At 42.4% G+C, this 16,305-nt stretch overlaps 1 protein-coding gene across 4 annotated transcripts in view; it reads left to right on the top strand.

Annotated features, from left to right (window-relative positions):
* The window catches only part of prkn (parkin RBR E3 ubiquitin protein ligase), an 821,190-nt gene that overhangs the window by 777,374 nt on the left and 27,511 nt on the right, over window positions 1-16,305 (top strand). For 3 of the 4 annotated variants that reach the window (XM_052012205.1, XM_052012204.1, XM_052012207.1), the window contains 2 exons: window positions 8,307-8,424; window positions 10,477-15,729. The exons of the other annotated variant lie outside the window; for it this stretch is intronic. In XM_052012205.1, coding sequence (XP_051868165.1) covers window positions 8,307-8,424; window positions 10,477-10,586 — 228 coding nt within the window. In that variant the 3' untranslated portion in view covers window positions 10,587-15,729. Of the gene's footprint in view, window positions 1-8,306; window positions 8,425-10,476; window positions 15,730-16,305 lie in introns of those variants that run through there. 4 annotated transcript variants of the gene reach the window in all.

Raw genomic sequence — 16,305 nt, 5'->3', positions numbered from 1 at the left:
GTAATAACTATAAAATAGGAAACATCCAGTAAGTTCCCTCAGTCAGTCCCCCTGATGGCACTGTGAACCAGATAATATTACTAATGTTGATTCAGGGATAAGTATTGGCCAGGACACCAGGAATAACTCCCCTGCATCCATCTTAGAGAACAGACTGGGGTGAAAGCATTGAGAGGACAGATGGGGCCTTGATATCATCTTGTAACCAAGATGCTTCATCTGACTATGCAGCTCTCCAGCAGTACTGCATTGAGGAGTCACTGAATCAATTTGGTGTCTGATCCAAGAGACAGCACTTCTGACAGAGTAGTGCTCCCCCAAGAGTGCACCACCCTAGGTGTTTGTACTTGAATACCTAAACTGTCATCTGAACCCACGACCTGGCTAGCCCAATGCAAGGCTTTCTTTCCTTGGACATCCAGAGATATCTCTCCCAAAGGAATGCTTATCAAACAGTCCTCCTTATGGTTCATAATCAGCATTTAAAATGCTGAAACTTTGACTAAAACATCCTGATGGGTCAGTGGGAATGCTGATGAGAATTCCAGGTTCAAACATCAGTCTTTTCCAGTTGGTTGATAAGTCAGGCCACTACAATGGTCTGAGTGTCCAAGAGCTAACAGTAGATCATACAGTCACCCTACTGGTAATGAACGATATGTGTTGCTGGGATGAGGTAAGATTGGAAGAATTCTGACAGCTTTCGCTGCATTCTTTAGCCATGTAGGCAGTGATCCATGTTGAGAAGTTCTTGATACTGACCCGCGTAGAGTCCCACAAGTCAACAAATCTAAATATTGCTGTGGGGGGTGGGGGGTGGAATTGAGTTCCAACTTGATTTCTGCCTTTGCAGGGGCCTACTTCTGAGGAGAGACCAGTACAAGTTGTGCAGGCTTCAGAAACCGTATTTGTGGAGTAGTGTCAGCTGTGTCAGTAATAGCTCACTGACTGAGAACAAGAGGAGTGGGGAGTTCTCTTTGGTCTCTTGCCAACAAAAAATCCCCAACCAGCATCATTAAAATTATTTGTGGAAACTTGCTGCATACAAATTAAATGTCACAATTTACTCCATTGCAACACTGATTATACTTAATTACCTTGAAAGTGCTTTGAGACATGCTGAAGTTGTGGAAGGTGCTTTTAATAAAACAAGACAACAATGTTTAAAACTTGGCACGTTAGTGAAATGCAATCCATATGATCACACAAAAATGTTGCTTAGACAGGAAAAGACCCAATGGTTCATTAGCCCATTTCCTATAGCGGTATGCCAGCCGTATAATGTCACAAGCACCACCCATCCATGCAAAAAACATCTTTTATTCTCAGGGGAAAGAACTGTATCTTGGCATCTACATTGAATTAGTTCTTACATAATTTGTAAGCGTGCTGGAAACCTCCCTAACCTGTGCAATTGAAATTATTTTTAATTTTTCCCCTTTATAAAATAATAAAAGCTTTGGACTGGAAGGAAACTGTTTAGCCATTGGATCCTAGTCTGGATAAAAGAGACCTACAAGCCTTGGTCTGTAGCTATGTACATTACAGTCCTTCAAGCCATCTGCACCATTTAATAAGATCTTGGTCCCTGCTTGTTCCCATAACCGTCAACCAAAAGTTTGCAACATCTCAGTCTTGACTTTGTCCAATGACTTTGTCCAATGGGATAGAGTGTTCCAAATACTCTTAGTCCTCTGAGAAGAAATTCCTCCTCATCTCCACCTCGTGTGGGCAACTCCTTATTCTGAAAGTATGCCCCTCAGTTCTAGATTCCGCTCCCCCAAGAAGGGAAACATTCCCTTTGCATCTACCTTGCCAAGCCCTCTAAGAGTCATAAATGCGTATCCAAGTACTTTTGAAACATATTGAGGGTTTTAGGTAGGGTGTTCCAGACCCCGTTAGCCTTTTAGTGAAAAATATTTCCTCAACTCCCCTCTAATCCTTCCAAGAATTTCCTTCAATTTATGCCAGATTTTACTGATTTTACTGTTGGGGGAAGTAGATCTTTCCTTCTGCTCTATCACAGTCCTGATATGTGTCAAATAAACAGACTTCTTCTGTTCCCCAGACTAGCCAATTATCACTCATTGCTAAAATTTTCTAGTCCTATCACCGCAGTAAATTTCCTCTGTACTCCCTCCAGTGCTACCACATGCTTCCTGAAATAAGATTACATGCTCTAGACTGTTGCCTTTTTTTTATATCTTTTATTGGATCTGGGTGTCAGCGGATAGACCTGCATTTATTAACCATCTCTGATTGCCCTTGAGAAGATGGTGGTGGTAAGTCAATGAACTATTGTGGTCCTTCTGTTGGGAGTACTCCCCCAACACTATTGGGGAGGGAGTTCCAGCATTTAGACCCAGGGACAATGAAGGGGAGGGTGGAGGGGAACCTGCAGGTGGAGGTTTCCCCATGTGTTTGCAGTCCTTGGTGCTACAATGCGTTCTAAAGATAGTGTACATGCAGCCACAATGGTCTACTGGTGGAGGAAGTGAAGGTTTGAGTTGTTGATGGGTTATCAAGCAAGAGTGTTAGTGTTAACCTTAGAATTGAAGAGTTGCACAGCATAGAAACGGGCCCTTCAATGCCAACCATCATGTCTATCTATACCAATCCCACTTGCCTGCATTAATTCTGTATCCCTCTATGCCCTGCTCATTCAAGTACCTGCCAAGATGCATCTTCAAAGTTGTTCCTGCCTGCGTACATTCTATGCCCTTACGACTTTCAGTGCTTCTTCCAAGTATTGTTCTCCATGGAGAAGCATTAATTCATCAGCTGAGGAAGGACAGGAGGCGGACACCGTGAAATTTCATGGCATCAAGTCAAACATGGGCAAGGAAACCTCCTCCACCTACTGTCCTCCCTTTTTGAAACCTATGGCTTATTATAATGTCATAAAACTGCAAACATTTTGATTAGCAGGTATTTAAATGGAAACGTCTCTATTGAGACAGTGATACTTGATATTTCTAATTGTCATCAATGTTTTAAAAACCTCACAGAGGCACATTGTTAAATAAAATCAGAAAATGCAGGAAACACTCAGCAGCGCCTGTGGAAGGAGAAACAGAACTAATGTTTCAAGTCACGTTCTCATTAACTCTGTTTCTTTCTCCGCAGATGCTGCCTGACCTGTGAGTGTTTCCAACATTTTCAGATTTCCATTTGCAGTTTTTTGACGTTCACCTACTTTGTCTTTCAATGATACTGTTGGGAAATTTAAAGGCATCCCATGTCATGTAATAAATAGATACAGCAGAAAGGCACCAAGAACCATTTCTATCATCAGCCCTCTGCTGAAAGCTCAACATGCCTGAGTTGCCACCTGATGCTGTTTCTAGATGCTGGGATTGGTGGTTGGCTGATTGGGCCTGTTGAATGGGTGGGGGAGAAGCAGGTCAGAGCGCATAATTTGGGAAATGTACTTGTTGGGAGTAGGGTGTAGAGGATGAATTAGCACACCAGCAACTTGACAGTTGGGAATGGGTCAGGAAAATTGGAAGACTTGGCTGTTGGGCAGTTGCAAGAGGAGTGGGGAGAGAAATTGTGAAACTGACAGCGTGCCTGTGGGTCAATCAGAGACCGATATTTTCAGTGGGAGGTTGCACAGTTGTGGGGCGGCAGATCGGAGGGGGGGGCAGTTAGGCTATATATCAGGGGTTGAGCCAAGAGGGGGATTTTGGATCAGTCCAGTACCAATGGGAGGCACCAAAAATGAAGGCATCCTAGCCCGGTGCCACACTGGACGGGTGTCCCAGCACAATTCATGAAAGAGTTGTGAGCCTGCTACATGTCAGATAGAGCCTGGCAGAATTTCCAGACTTGCAAGATGACCTAGATATGATCACTAGCACATTTCATTCCAGGGACCGTTGATATTGAGTTGCATAATACATAAAAAAAGTGCTACACAATTGAATTTCTACGCAATTACTGTTACATTTTTACTCAATCAGTGACTTTTAAAATGATCTTACTTACGATAAACCAAAATGTCAAATATTTTATCTGGTTTGTTGATACTGAGACAATCTAAAAGAGTGAATGCAGTAACATTTGCTAACAGTGGAAAAATGCACACTGACTCCTCTTTATCATTTTGTAATAACTTGCCAACAAGTCTAGATGCAGTCATGGATATGCCATCAGAACAGGCAGGGAGTAAAGAAATCATGAGCGAGTTAATGGACTACACTCACATAGCTGGTGGCAGCTACATCGAATGCCTTTGGCAAACTTGTTGAAATAGCCACAGCCCTTTCCTTTTGACTTGTTGCTTCCTTCATTATCCATTTAACTATAGGGTGATGTTCACTGGTTTTGGAGTGCTTTTCACCTAAAAAAGATGAAGTGCTGTGAGCATTTCCTCTTTCTAGCCATGGCATTACAAGGAACCCTCAACTAAAATAAAAGTGCTGTGGAGCTAGAACCTGAAATAACTCTCAAGTAAAACTTGAGTTAGAAAAGGGAAAAAAACAAACGATATAAAAATTTCACAACAGCAACAATTGTTCGTGTTAATGGTACAGAATTATTACAAAACAGCAACTTCAGCAGAAGAAGCAAATGATAAACGCCATTGTTTACTTATCAGGTTTAATTCAACTGTGTGTACTTCTAGTAATTACTAACACAGGAACTGATTGATAACAGTAGAATTGTTTATCTATAGCCAGAGGCTACACACCCACGCCAACACTCCCTGGTCTATCTTGCTACCTAGCAGATTTATAATGCCTATAATGTTTCCCAAGGGTTGTTATAGTCAACCCTGTAAAACAAAAACACATGGCTGTAGTCAGTGATTCAAAAACTCCCATTTGGATAATGTTTTCCTGGAGGTATTGACACAGGGTGCCTCTGATAAAACAATTACATGGGTGGAACCACAGAAAATTGCAGTCATTTTACAATCTAACCAGATCTTAGACAGTAGTTCCCTGTTAATTTTTTATTACCATGAGATCTTGTGGCACATTTCAAAAAAGCCTGACGTTCTCCTCACAAACAACACAAGCAGAAACTAATTTTCTCATTATTCAATTGTTCACTTTTTTTGGCACCATGCTCTGTTGGACATAAAAATTGATTACAATAATTTGGGTGAATTCCTGATTGATGTATATAAGTGCTTGCTACAATTCCACAAGGATTTGGTGCTTCATGGACTTGCAAGCAGGTCTATTGGACTCTATACAAGCAAGTAGCGTGAACTATTTACTTTGAAATGAGATTAGAAGGTAACACAGCTAGGAAAATGAGCCAAGGCTCTGTTAACTATTTTTCCTGAACCTCGCTGAGGAACAGTGCTTGAGGTACCAGTGTGCAAATCCTGAAATCTGCTTCCTACTGTAGCCCCATTTAAGATGTTCAAGCTGGCTTAAGGTCATGCTCTGAAATAAGAACAGAAAATGCTGGAAGAACTTACCAGATCAGGCAGCATCTGTGGGAAGAGGAACAGGGTTAATGTCTCAGGTCCAAGACCAAAGTGTTCACCGTTCAGGATGCTATTCCTGCTGATGAGGTGTGCAGAAAATGAACAACACAGGCAGAGTGGGCTGCAATCACATCAATTAGCCGACTGCATGTTGTGAGCCCACTGCCTTTACCAGGAGCATTCTCGTGCCTCTTATTGAATCCCATTGATTTCAGAGTCCAGAACCCATTCTGCTGAAGGTAAAAAAAAGCACCAGCTTATAGACAGAATCAAACTCCCAGAAGCAGTGGAACTCCAAATTAGCACGATTCATTCAAGGGATGTAGGCATTGGTGTTAAGCCCACAATTCTTACCCAACCCTTGATTCTTTGACCGAGTTGCAAATAAATCATAACAGAGAACAGTTAAGAAGCAACCATGGTGGTGCTGGTGTGCAACCTACTAATTTTTATCTACTTCCACCTGATGATATAATTTGCCACATGCATGATGGCAGCACCCAGTTCTACTGCACCCAGAGGTGAAACTGAACCAGATGGGTCAATACCAGCAAGAAGGTGGCCAATGCGATTCTATCATAGCAATAAAAAAAAGTCATGTTACTTTCACCCCTAACTTCACCCCACCAGTGTCTCTAAGTTGTCACATATCCAGTACTGTAAAAGCAGAAGTTACCTCTCAGTAACTATGGGGAAGACCAAAGCTGCTGTCTTCAGTCCCAGTATTAACATGATCTCTTGCCACCGATTCCATTCTTCTCCCTGGAACCTGCTGAGGTTTATCCACTCACTTTGCAACTTGGCCATCTTATTTACCCTCAAGATGAACTTCCAATGACATATCTGCTCTGATACCAAAGTTGACTGTTTCAGTTCTTGTATCATTGCCCAAGTCATCCCCTGCCTTGCCTCATTGCTTCCCAAACTGTTATCCGCGCCAAGATTCCCTCCAATCTTCAGTAGTCCAAAGGTCTCTTGGCTGGCTGCCATCCCCCACCTTACATAAACATGAGCTCATTCCCAACTCTGCTGGTGGTATCCTACCTCACTGATCAGCATAACATCCTGCCTCAGAAACACTTACATTTTCAAATTCTTATCTCTGCTTTCAAGTCCCTCTATAGCTTTACTCTTCCCCACCTCTACCCACCAAGATCTCTGCACTACTCCAATTCTGACCATATTTTAATTCCTCTCCCTCTGGGATCCTCAACTTCAACTGTCAAGTACCTGATTTCAGACATTTAGAACAACCTTTTGAGCCAAGTTTTTGATCATTAGTCCTCATATTTCATTCAGTGGCTTGGTGCCACATCTCGTTTGCTTATGTTTCTTTAAAGAGCCTTGGGCAAGTTTTATGGTTAAAAGCACTGTGTAAATGCAAGTTATTGTTGAGACTGGAGTGGTTACAAAAGCCAAATACATTAAGATTCCTTCCCTAAAGAACAGTTTTACTGAAATTAGATTCTGAAACTGCCAAGGCAGAATTTGAACTTGTGATCTTCTGGCTCAGCACAAGCCTCTGGGATCATAAGTTCATTAATTGAGCAACTACACCACAGGACCCAATGGATTCAGGCTGCTCCACTCCAGAAACATGTCAAAAGCCCACCAGTTATGGAGTTTCACCCATTCCAGGGGCCCATCCTGATCCCAGGATGAATTCCCATCATCAAGTTAATTCAGACTTTGCATGTGAGTTCTTCTCTGGAGCAGACTTAGCCCATCCCCGCAATCAAAGTGGCTGGCCTCAAGTGTGCTGCAGGGAGCTGGGTGGGAGTGGGGGCAGGGAGGGTGGGGTGGTGTGGTTGTGGAGACGGGTCTGTCCACAAAAACCAATAAAATCTGGTTCTGATCATCTTAAAACCGGTCTCCCTCTCCTACAGGTCAGGATGGCAAAGACACCCCAGCTAGCAGTGTTGGTCTGAGGCAAAAATATACACAGTAACCCATTGCTATCATCAGTCTGTGGCCACCATATTTGGGGAGGTGATCCAGGATAAATAAGGCACGAGTGGCAGGGACAGGGAGCCACTTGTGAAGCAGAGGGTGAAGCCCCTTTCCACCAGCTTTACTGGTGTTTTAGCATGCCAGGTGCCAGGGTGAATTTAGTTACCACAGTATTGAGTGACCCCATGATAAATCTCAGTTCTGCTGCAGAGAGAACTCTCCAAACTCCTATTCCTGATCACAACAACAACAGCAACTTGCATTTAAATGGTTCCTTTAATATAGAAGAATATCCCAAGGCACTTCACAGAGTACTACCACTGAAAGTGCACATATGTGGACATAATGGGCCTTGGTTTACTCACCACATCACTGAGTCACAATGGCTTCTACAAAACAGGAACATAACCTGTTACCGACAGCACCAACAAGGCAAGAGTTCATGGACCCTCCAAGTTTCCTCCAACTCATACATTGTCCTGGCTTATATCACTGGTCTTTCATCACCACTGGATCAAGGTCCTGGGCCTCCTTGTTGAACAGTACTGTAACTTCAATGCACTGCCAGCAGCAGGTCAAGAAGGTTCACCATCACCTTCTTAAAGGCAATAAATGCTGACCAGCCCAGTGAAGCCTAAATCCCAAAGAGGATTTATTTTAACAACTGATTAAGATGGCCAGCAGTGAAATAGCCTGCTAATTATGTACTGTTTGAGCTCATCAATGAATAAAGGGCCTTTGAGCAGGGTACCAGAGGGTGACTGGTTCCCATGGAACTGTAGACCTTGAAGCAGTCGACGCCTTCAAGACAGGAGCAGAAAGGAAATCAGTGCCATGTTCTCTTTCCTAATGTGTGAATAAATTTGAGGATTGATGCGGTGGTATAATGACTTATTTATTCTCTTGTTTGTAGGATTATGTTGTCAATGAACAAGCTGCCCAGCGAGCTCGCTGGGAAGAGGCTTCTAAACAAGCCATCAAGGAAACAACTAAACCTTGTCCCAAGTGCCATGTACCAGTGGAGAAGAATGGTCTGTACCTGCTGTAATTTTGAGCTGACTTGACAATAGGCAACCTTACACAATGATTGACACTAAATATCACTTACAGAATTAAGAGTTCTTTAGAGATAATGCCATAGGAATAAAAAACCTGCAAAACACATTAATAAACTTTATCATAATTACCTGCCATCCAGGGTACAAAGTAACAACCCAACTTGCTTTGAAGTGCAGTATAATCTTTTTACAGTCCCCTGTTGCTGGACTTTAACAGTGAGAAACTGATGTGAAATTTATCATTATAAACTCATGAATAAAATTGATTAACTTGTGATACAAAGGGGAGCCTGTCTGGGGTTGGGATTGGGGCACATTGTTGAAATAGAACTGGATACTGTATATGCCATGTCTATGATTTGCCAGTGTGACTTCACCCATTCATGCTGCTGCCCTGGGATCTCTGCCAGAGCTACAACAGGAGGTTGGAAATAGCCATGGATATTCCACACTAACCTCTTATTCCACATCTCAACTTCACCTGACTTCAGGTTGTTGTTGCCAAAACAGAAACATGTTGCATTTGAAGTTAGTAATATCCTTCAGTGGATTTATCCACTCTCTCGTGCTGTCTCTTCTCTCTCTGCAAAGAACACAGGGATAAGGTGAAATTATTCATTCCCTCAAGGCTGTTCCATCTTTCAGCTAGATCATGGCTGCTCTATATCTTAATTACATTTTGGTCATGTATCTCGTAATACCCTTGCTTATCAAGAATCCAGTAATCTCCCTTTCAATATTTTCAATTACCAAGTCTCTAGAGGAAAGAGTTTTTAATTTCCACTATCTGTTGCATAAAGTGGTGCCTTCTCAAATCAACCAATAGCTTTGTGCTTGTTTTAAAGTAGTGACTGCTTGATTTGGAATTGCCACTTAAAATAACCTCTCTCTGTTTACACTTCAAGTTGTGCCAACACCGCAGTTGGGTTAACCAGCTAATTGTCTATGGGTTAGGGTTTGAATTTAGTCCCAATATCATTCTGGTAAACATCACTTCAGATATGGGAATAGGTCAGGATTATTCACTTGCAAAATCTCAAAATGGTAGCTGCTTCATAATAATATAAACAATTGTTAACCTCAAGAGGTTCACAGCAGATTACCTGGTTTCATGAACGTAGATGTTATGGGATTTAAAAAGCTAACTAGAGTTTGAGAGTTGAAATCCAACCATAACAAGTTCTGAGACCGACTTTAGTAATTGTTAATATTTATAGGAAAAAAGTTGACAAAAGTTGCCAAATAATTCCCAGTTAGTTCACTATGTCTTCGAGCAAAGCAAGTCTTCCACTTCCTGCCAGTGTGAGAGGCACAACGACATTGGCTCTCAATGCTCTCAGAGGTGGCTGAAGAAGCATTCAGTTGCAAAAACCCAAGGCAAGACTAGACTGTCTCATCCCAGTTCACCCTGGAAAGTCTTCCTCAACTTGTCCCCTAGCCAAGCTGTTCCTGCACGGCTTACACATTGGTATTTGCATCACAATGTGGAAAATGGCTCAGGTATTTCCACAACAAACAGAACAAGTGTGACCGACCGTCCATTTGCTCACCAATGCTCAGTTCTGTTCCCCAGATACCACATTGCTCCAAACCTCAGCACAACTTTGAACCTACATGAGAGCTGAATGCCCTGCGGAAGAGGTGAGAGTAGAAGTATGGAGGTCAATGGGGATCAGAGAAAAGCAAATAAATGCAACTTCAAAGCATCACAGAAGGAATTTCTCAGGGAAGCTTCCTCAGAGTGACCATCTTTAGCTGCTACCTGCCTCTTGTCTCTCTCGTGGAAATGCCCTACACAGGAGCCTAGCACTGTTTACCCCCACTCTGGGGCTCTCAGGAGACAGAAACCCTCCCATCTTTATTCTTATGCTTTGCATCCAAAAACTGTACAGTCCTCAGATGCCAAGAAAAGGAAAATCCGCCTCCATTTTCTGTTGACTTTAATATTATCTAGTTTTTTTTAAAATTTTATTAGCATCTAGACTACTTGGCCCTCATGCCTGATGATGTGTTTCCTTGTGACAGGAGGCTGCATGCACATGAAGTGTCCCAGGGCTTCTTGCCAGTTTCAGTGGTGCTGGCTGTGTGGACGGGAGTGGAATCGTGACTGCATGGGAGACCACTGGTTCGAGTAAGCAGCATGGCAAGGGAAGAAGCCGATCGAAGCATAGGAATCTGCTTAGAATTCATCAGAGGCCAGAGACGGGTGGAAGGTGTGGACTTGATCGAGCCTTGTCACGTGCCAATATTCAACACCACTTTCATTATTTGGATAGAATTTACAGTACAGAAATAGTCCAGAGGGCAAAACTAGTACATGCCTTGTTTGTGCTCCACATCCCCAGCTCCCCCAACTTCCCTCCCTCACTTCATGCTTATCTATATTCACTCTAATAAAGCCCTTGGTAATTTTATGGACCTCTATGAGGTCATTGCTCATCAAGCTTACTTGATCTTTCCTAATGCTGCAACTCTCAGGTCTGCTGACGTTGTTTTGCTTGCCTGTGGAAAGGGCACCTTTTTCCAGACAACAGAACAAGAATATCTCACCACACAAATAAAGACAAGATTTGGTTAAGTGTGCAAAACTGCCAGCACACTTTGACAGTCACAGCAAGGACTTCATGAGGTAGTGTCTTTTTAAACCAGACTTATTCTATATTCTGTATCTAAGTAAAAGTTAAATGCATCCTACCAAACTTTGAGGGTAAGCTGGTTGCCTCTTGGCTAGAATTCATTGTACCAAGCAAACTTTAGCATTTTCAGGAAAACCAATCTGTCTCACACATGCACAAATGCTTGCACATCTAAACAAGATATTCGGCCTCCCCTGATTCACAAACTGCAGTTGTGTTTATGCAATTATGTGCTGACGTTGACTGTTTCTTCACATTTGGGCTCCAGTCATCTACATTAGTGACCTGGTTTTGAATTGTCTTTGAACAGAAACAGGTTTCAATACACGAAATGGAACTGTAGAGCCAAAACTAATAAGGCTGTGGGCCCAAATTAATTGATCTCTCCAGATCAGGAAATTAATGTGGGCCATCGATCTTCTGGGTTTTTTACCGTCTTGTGTCCTTGTGAAGGAGCTTTGGCCTTTTATTTCCCAATTACATGATAAAAGTTTTTTACCTCACTACCATTGTCACTCTGCAGCAAGGTTTGAGAGAAGTTTCCTGATGCTGCTTCTAAAATTTACTGAGGTGTCCCATTTTTAATTTATGTTGGTGCATTCTGAGTAGTTATATATCAAAATAGTGCTGTCAGTCGGCAGTTGAAGTGGGTTTGCTCTTGACTACACGGCGTCAACAAAAAGTCTGCGAACTAAATATAAACAATGGAATATTTTCATCCAGCCCACACAGATGTTTCCAATGCTTAGCGGTGACCTGTGTAAAACAGTATGGTTACAGGATGAAAGGAAGCCACTCAGCCCATTGAGTCCATACCAGCCCTATACAAGAGCTTTCCAGCTGCTCTCACTCCCCCACACTCTCCCCAAAACACTGCAAATTCTTTCCTTTCAGTTTTGTGCCAATCACCTTCACACTTTGTCCCCTGATTCTTGCCCTCTCTGCCAAAGGGGATAGCTCTCTCTACCTACTCTGTCTATGCCCTTCATGATTTTAAAAGCCTCTTTGATCCAAAGACAACAACCCCAGCTTCTCCAGTCTATCCACATAAGTAAAACCCGTTATCCCTGAAATTATTTTGGAAAACCTCTTCTGCATGCTCTCCAAAACTTACGCATCTGCTTCCCATATGCTTCTTTAACCACTTTCTCAGTCTGCCATGTCACTTGCAGTGATTTATGCACATATATCCCCTCTCTATTCCTGCACTCTTTACATAACTGTGCCCTCTAGTTTATATTGCATTGCTCTGGCGGTGTGGCCTGTGCCCCTTAGTGCTGGTGCACCCTGCGATGTGGCAACTCTGTGGAGGTGTGAGTGCCCCCAGTGACCCGTGTCTGTGGGTGTGGGGTGAGCTAACTCCTGGGTAGCTCCTCCATCTGTTCATGGAGCCACTGGTACCTGTGCGATGGTGGGGGGCAGGGACAGAGCTGTTCTGGCTTTTACATTGTAAGCTTCATGCAGTCACACCAGACTGGGTATCAGCTTAACCCCAATAACAATGAACTTCACAAGGAGCCTCAGGCTTGGCGCTCCTGTTTCTCCTGTTGGCTACCTGTTCACCCTCTCTCGCTCTTCCATCAGCGGCCATGGGAATAGCTGGACCATGGGATTTGTGGGCAGGGAGAAACTGTTTTCCTAAATTATTTTTGAGCAGCTATTTCTGATAAATCTAATTTAAATTTTAAAAAATTATTTTGCCTCTGCCTCCAATTCACAAGTTAAAACAATCCCATCCAACATTAGTGCCATCACTACAAAAGGAAATCTAGCTGTTTGCAAAAACAAAATTAATTGCTTTATAAGTTGTACCAGTGGTTAATTCTGATCTCACCATCACAAACTGTGCAGTTGCTAACACTTTGGAATCATTGCAGACAAATTGTCAGAATAGCAATATAAATCATGAAACTAATTTTGTTTTTCAGTGGAAGCACAGAGAACAGAAGCAGGGCCATTTGGTCCTTTGAGCTGCTGCACCATTCAGTACGAGCATGGCTGTTCCTCAGTACTGTATTTCTGTTCTTTCCTAATATCCCTCGATGCCTCTTGTGTCTAGAAATCTATCCATGTCCTTTTTTAACATGTTCAACAATTTGGCCTTCGCCGCCTTCTTTTGTGGAGAATTCCAGAGGTCCACTACCCTCTAAGTGAAGAAACCTCTCCTCATCTCAGTCTTAAATATCTTGCTCTTAATCCTTAGACTCTGACTCCTCATTCTAGACCCTCCACACTGGGGAAACAAATAGCCTGTTCAGTCCTATCAGAATTTGTACATTTCAATGATATCCCCTCTCATTCTTCTAAACTCTGGTGAACACAGGCCCCAGTTAACCCAATTTCTCCTCATACAGCAGTCTTGCCATCTCAGGAATCAGTCTGTTGAACCTCTATGCCAAGCATATCCTTTCTTAGGTAAGGAGATGAAAACTGTGTACAATATTTCATGTGAGGTCTCACCAAGATCCTGCATAACTGAAGCAAAATATCATTGCTCCTGTACTCAAAACCTCTTTCAATGATGGCCAACTTACCATTTGGCTTCTTAACTGCTTGAGAACATGAGTTGAAAGGCTAGGTAGCTGTGGTTAAATAGATATTTCAAAAACACTATGAAGAATATGCTTGTGCAGAATATTATAATTTCACTGGAAACTTACATAAAGTTATGTTTCCTAAATTAAGGCAAGCAAGCACCTAATTAGTAATTGGACCACCAAACTGCAGGTGCTGGGAATCCAAAATATTGGCAGAAAAGCTCAGCAAGCGATCAAGCATCTGTGGAGAAAGAAACAGAGTCAGCATTTCAGTTCAGTGAAGTTCTGACCTGAATCATTGACTCTGTTTCTCTCTTCACAGCTGCTGCCTGACCTGCTGTGTATTCCAAACATTTTCTGTTCTGGTTAGCACTTAATCAATGTAAGTCTCGCTGAGTAAGTGAAACTGCTTTTAGGTTGAGGCAATGAGCCGTGAAAAAAACTGAGAAAAAGTAGTATTGAAGATCTGCATGTTCAAACCCATGGAACTGAGGACCTAGGCACACTTAAATAATAGAGGTGAGCTGTCAGCACCCGCAGCTCATCCATGTCAGAGAGGATTTGACCGTGCTGTATCATTGGGCAGAGAAAATGAAGAAGCAGCCCAGCACTGTGCTGCAGATTTCCAGGAAGCACCAGCCAGCCAGAGTGGAGCTGAAACTTTGTCGGTGCTTTAACCAAAACATCAGGTTTTGGTAGCCATCATTGTGTGCCTCTTGTTGTCACTCAGTCTGGCTTCAGTCTGCCACCAGAAAGCCAGAACTACTCTGGTCCTCAGAGACCCATCACAATACTTCTCACATTTAAGGAAACATTATATTTCTCAAATTTCTTATGTCATTGAAAGAGGCCATCCTGCCCATTGAGCCCATGCTGGCTCTCAGGCCAGTCCCGAAAACCCATTCCTCCACTTATTTCTCCATCATCAGCTTCAGACAGACTGGCCCAATGGGAATGAGGCCCAGAAATGCATACCAAAATGGGAGGAATGGCTGTGCAGTGCATGGATGAGTGTACTGCTGGCCTGGACATATTCTTGGTATTATAAATAGCTACTGTCATTCAGAGATATGCTACGCTAGAATTATCTCTGTGAACACACCATCTCACTATCTAGCTCATCACTGGAATACATTGAGCACCCGAAGTTACCATATTTGCTCTACTTGATTAATATAAACTAAATTCATCACAGTAAATCCTGTCATTATAAGTGTATTACGCTTTTAACTACATAATAAGAGTTAATTACTGCAAACTGACTCTTAAAATGAATTATCACAAGCGTGGAGTCTCAATCCTTCAGGCATCATTTGTTTGAGATATTAAAATGTTTTTTTTTCCTTTCTGTCTCTTTTATCTCTCTCATTCACTCTCTCTCTCTTAACCCAGCACAGTGATGCAGCTAGTAGAATTGCTTCCTCATAGCTCCAGCAAGCCAGGTTCAATCCTGACCTCCAGGGCTCTGTGTGTGGAGTTTGCATGTTCTAACTGTGACTGCGTGGGTTTCCTCCAGGTGTTCTGGTTTCCTCCCACATGCCAAGTCATGCTACTTGTTAGGTAAATTGGCCACTGTAAATTGCCCCAAGTACAGGTAGTGTGGTGGGAGAATCGAGTGGGGGGAGAGGGAATGGAGTTGTGTGAGAGAGAATAGGTTAAGAGAATTGGGTGGGAGAGTGGGATTGATGGGATTATTCTGCGAGCTGACATAGACTCAATGGGCTAAATGGCCTTCCAAGTCATGAAAAAATATGCAAAATATAATTAAAATTCTTAATCCATCCTTTCTTTTACTCTTTATTGCTCTTTCAGTATCTGATGAATATACACTTTCTTTGGGAAACCCCTGGGTCTCCACTCACCCTCTCCATAGTGACAGGGATGAAAAGGTGAGATAGCTAGCAGTGGGAAGAAGGGCAGTAAAGATGAAGCCATCTTCACCATGTCTTGCCACAGCGGATTGGATGTAGTTTCACCTGGGCTGTCCCCTTATTATTAAGTGCTTGTAATGCATTGAGCATGTTTTTATTATTGGTAGACAGTGTCATTTATTTCTTACATGGGTTTCTTAAATTGGCATGTTATTGAACTCGGATGTTGATTGATTATGCAAATAAATATTTCATGAAACAATTTTTCATCATTTTCATTTCAATAAGTTTGTCCCACTGATTTTCTTGACTTTGAAAAGTACAATGAGGTGTCAAGGAATGTTTTAACCCTTATGCTTTCTGTGAACTAAAAAGAACCTCCATCTTTGTTGGTCCATTCCCAAAGTGAGAAGATGGCACATGTGATGAGGAAGTCTATTAGGAGGGGAAAATACTCTGAACATTAAGGTAAGACCTACCAACAGTACATGTAAAACAATGAAAGTCATTACTTTAACTAGAGCTGTCATAGGAAAATAGAAAGGCTGAGTATTTTTGAAACGCTGAGGGATTGGAAGTTGTTGGTGTTCTGAGAGCCCTGGGTGGCCTTTTACAAAAATCACAGAAGGTTAACATGCAGGTACAGCAAGCATTTAGGAAAGAAGGTGGTATATTGAACCTTTATTGCAAGAGGATTTGACTACAAGGGTAGAGACGTCTTGTTCCAATTCCATAGTGCCCTGCTGAGACAACACCTGGAGCATTGTGTAGAGTCTGGTGTTCCTACTAAGGAAAGATGTACATGAAATT

Source organism: Pristis pectinata, chromosome 3, assembly GCF_009764475.1.
Source record: "Pristis pectinata isolate sPriPec2 chromosome 3, sPriPec2.1.pri, whole genome shotgun sequence".
NCBI classification, from domain to species: Eukaryota; Metazoa; Chordata; class Chondrichthyes; order Rhinopristiformes; family Pristidae; genus Pristis; species Pristis pectinata.
The sequence above is the reverse complement of the archived record's forward strand: the minus strand, read 5'-3'. Positions and strand labels throughout refer to the sequence as shown.